Here is a 3,329-nt window from a genome sequence, read left to right on the forward strand (position 1 = left end):
AGCTCCAGGCAAGGAGACTGCGTGCTGTTTCCCTGCTGTTAGGTGCCACCAGCTCCTCACCCTTCCAAATGTGTGTTGGTCACACCAGCAGCTGACAGACCAATGTGTCATTAGCCCCTCCCCAGAGTCCCCCAATTATCCCGCTGCCTCATGCCTAGTGGGGAGAAGGCAGAGGAGGGGAGATTCCTTTTCCAGACATTTTAGCATTACCTAGTGGACAAGCACTGTAGTCAGTCCCCAGGTATTGCTAAACAGGGGTCACCATGGAGACACTGGTCAGTGTCTGACAGTCCTGCTGCTCTTTCCTGGAGCGGCCACGACCTGTGGGACGGAGGGAGGTAAGGGTGGCAAAGGGGAGCACACCAAGGACTCTGCTTCCAGCTGGAAAGACCAGCCTCCGGCAGGTCTGAACTGAGAGAGAGCGCTGCTAGCCTCCCTGCCTCCAGACCCGTTGGTGGAGGCAGGGCTACGACAGGCCTGAGTTTGTGGCAGATTCCCCCTGTCCAGCTCCCTAAGGACACACACTGCACGAGAGCGGCCTCGAGTCTTTTCCGCCTTCGAGGTCTCAGCAGCTTTTTTCCCCAAGCCCAGAGGACAGGGGTGGCCCTGACTCAGGGGCCCTCTTCCGGGTTGGGGTCCGCGCGCGCCCTCCCTAGACCGCAACCCACAGGGGCTCCCGCCTGTCTCCCCGCCCCCGGCGTGGGCCCGCCCCCGCGCCTGTGTCACGGCGGGGCCGGGGGAGGAGAGCTGCCGGGCGGGACATCCGGCCCAGGTCCCTCGCCGCGCCCGCCGCCTGCAGCCCACCGCCCGCTTCGGCGCCGCAGCCTGGGAGCCAGCCACCTCTGCACACGCCGGGGCCGCCCCCTGCCCTCTCCTCCCCAACTCCCTCACCGTTCAGACCCTCCTCCCGCCCCCAGCCCGAGCCCGCCTCCCAGGCCGCCCTCAAATCGGCCGGGCCCGCGCAGGCCCCCACCCCGGGAGCACCATGTTCCCCCGCCCGCTGACCCCGCTGGCAGCCCCAAATGGCGCCGAGCCCCTGGGCCGGGCGCTGAGGCGGGCCCCTCTGGGCAAGGCCCGGGCAGGGCTTGGGGGGCCGCCCCTGCTGCTGCCGTCCATGCTGATGTTCGCGGTGATAGTGGCCTCCAGCGGGCTGCTGTTCGTGATCGAGCGGGGCATCCTGGCCGAGATGAAGCCCCTGCCCCTGCACCCCCCCGGCCGCGAGGGCGCAGCCTGGCGCGGGACAGCCCCCAAGCCTGGGGGCCTGTCCCTGAGTGCTGGGGACTCGGACCTGCAAGTGCGGCAGGACGTCCGGAACAGGACCCTGAGGACTGTTTGCAGACAGCCGGGCATGCCCCGGGACCCTTGGGACTTGCCGGTGGGGCAGCGGCGCACTCTGCTGCGCCACATCCTCGTGAGTGACCGCTACCGCTTCCTCTACTGCTACGTGCCCAAGGTGGCCTGCTCTAACTGGAAGCGGGTGCTGAAGGTGCTGGCAGGCGTCCTGGACAGCGTGGACGTCCGCCTCAAGATGGACCACCGCAGTGACCTGGTGTTCCTGGCAGACCTGAGGCCTGAGGAGATTCGCTACCGCTTGCAGCACTACTTCAAGTTCCTGTTTGTGCGGGACCCCTTGGAACGCCTCCTCTCTGCCTACCGCAACAAGTTTGGAGAGATCCGAGAGTACCAGCAGCGCTATGGGGCCGAGATCGTGAGGCGGTACAGGGCTGGAGCAGGGCCCAGCCCTGCAGGCGACGATGTTACATTCCCCGAGTTCCTGAGATACCTGGTGGACGAGGACCCTGAGCGCATGAATGAGCATTGGATGCCCGTGTACCACCTGTGCCAGCCTTGTGCTGTGCACTATGACTTTGTGGGATCCTATGAGAGGCTTGAGGCCGATGCCAACCAGGTGCTGGAGTGGGTGCGGGCACCACCCCACGTCCGATTTCCAGCTCGCCAGGCCTGGTACCGGCCAGCCAGCCCTGAAAGCCTGCATTACCACTTGTGCAGTGCCCCACGCGCCCTGCTGCAGGATGTGCTACCTAAGTATATCCTGGACTTCTCCCTTTTTGCCTACCCACTGCCTAATGTCACCAAGGAGGCGTGTCAGCAGTGACCATGGATGTGGGGCCAGCAGCTGGTGGGGACTGGTTTCAACGCCAGCTTTCTGTGCTTCTGCCTGTCATTCAGAGAAACCCTGGCCCTGGGGCTTGGGGCTTCTCAGGATGCCTGGATGGCAGAGACTGCCCTCGGAAGTTCCTTATCCAGGGTGGGTGCCCACAGTGGCTCAGAGGACAGGGCTAGTCAGGAGGCCTGCTGCTCCTCACTGGGAGGATCTCTTAGAGGGTAGACACCAGTCTGCCAGTGAAGCAACATATCTGATCTAAAGACTGGCTCCAGACCCCAGGCTGCCAGGATTATGCAGTCCACTCAGTCTACCTTAATTTAACCTGTGGCCAAACTCAGAGATGGTACCAGCCAGAAGCAAGCAGGACCAGAGCCAGTCACCCTGTGGCTCTGATCCCCCATTTATCCATCCCATGTGCCTCAGGACTGGAGTGAGCAATCCTACCTTATAAATGACTTTTGTGCCTTTCTGCTCCAGACTCAAAATTTCCTACACCTGCCAGTTCTTTCCATTTTTCCAAGGAAAGGAAAACGGAAGCAGGGTCCTTGCCTGGTAGCTCCAGGACCCAGCTCTGCAGGCACCCAAAGACCCCCTGTGCCTAGCCTCTTCCTTGACTTCTAGGAACGTCCTCCCTAATCCTTCCTTCCCCACAACGCCTTTGAGGTTGTAACTGTGGCTGGTATATCTGGCTGCCATTTTACTGATGCATTTATTTAAAATTTGTATGTTTTGTTAGAACCCTTGTAAGGGCTTTGTTTTCCTAATAGCTGACTTTTTAATAAAGCAGTTTTATATATAATGTGAGCATTTCTGTGATTTCCCTCTGAGCTCCTGTGGGCCCAGCAGATCTCCTCGGTGCCTATCTCTGATGTCCGGGGCGGCAGCTTGTAGGTAGAGAAAGAAAGATGTAACTTGGTTGGGTTGGTCCAGTAGGCCGCTGCCATTCCATGGAGACTTTGGGGGCTTTCTAATAGGCCACACCAGATCACAGACTCAGGTTCTGGGATGTCACCAAAGGGCAAGCCCAGTTAGGAATGGCATCAGGTCCAGAGCATACATACATGGATTATTCCCTAAAAAAGCAGGTGGACAGAAGATACAGGATCCTCCCCCTCTTCTTACTCAGTGAGACTTGAATGAGAAGTTTCCACAGAGCATTTTCTTTTTTTTTTTTTTTTTTTTTTTTTTAGACAGGGTCTTG

At 59.6% G+C, this 3,329-nt stretch overlaps 1 protein-coding gene across 1 annotated transcript; it reads left to right on the top strand.

The window, feature by feature from the left end:
* Nucleotides 1-2,927, top strand: CHST14 (carbohydrate sulfotransferase 14). Its single transcript, XM_017530958.2, has one exon. The coding sequence runs from the start codon at nt 986-988 to the stop codon at nt 2,114-2,116; it is 1,131 nt and encodes a 376-aa protein (XP_017386447.1). The 5' UTR covers nt 1-985; the 3' UTR covers nt 2,117-2,927.
* The last annotated feature ends 402 nt before the right edge of the window (nt 2,928-3,329 follow it).

The sequence above is a fragment of the Cebus imitator genome, unplaced genomic scaffold (assembly GCF_001604975.1).
Source record: "Cebus imitator isolate Cc_AM_T3 unplaced genomic scaffold, Cebus_imitator-1.0 Scaffold70, whole genome shotgun sequence".
Classification (NCBI taxonomy): Eukaryota; Metazoa; Chordata; class Mammalia; order Primates; family Cebidae; genus Cebus; species Cebus imitator.

Bases quoted from the DNA above. Each gene is read 5' to 3' on its own strand.
- CHST14 (XM_017530958.2), top strand. From the start codon at position 986: ATGTTCCCCCGCCCGCTGACCCCGCTGGCAGCCCCAAATGGCGCCGAG.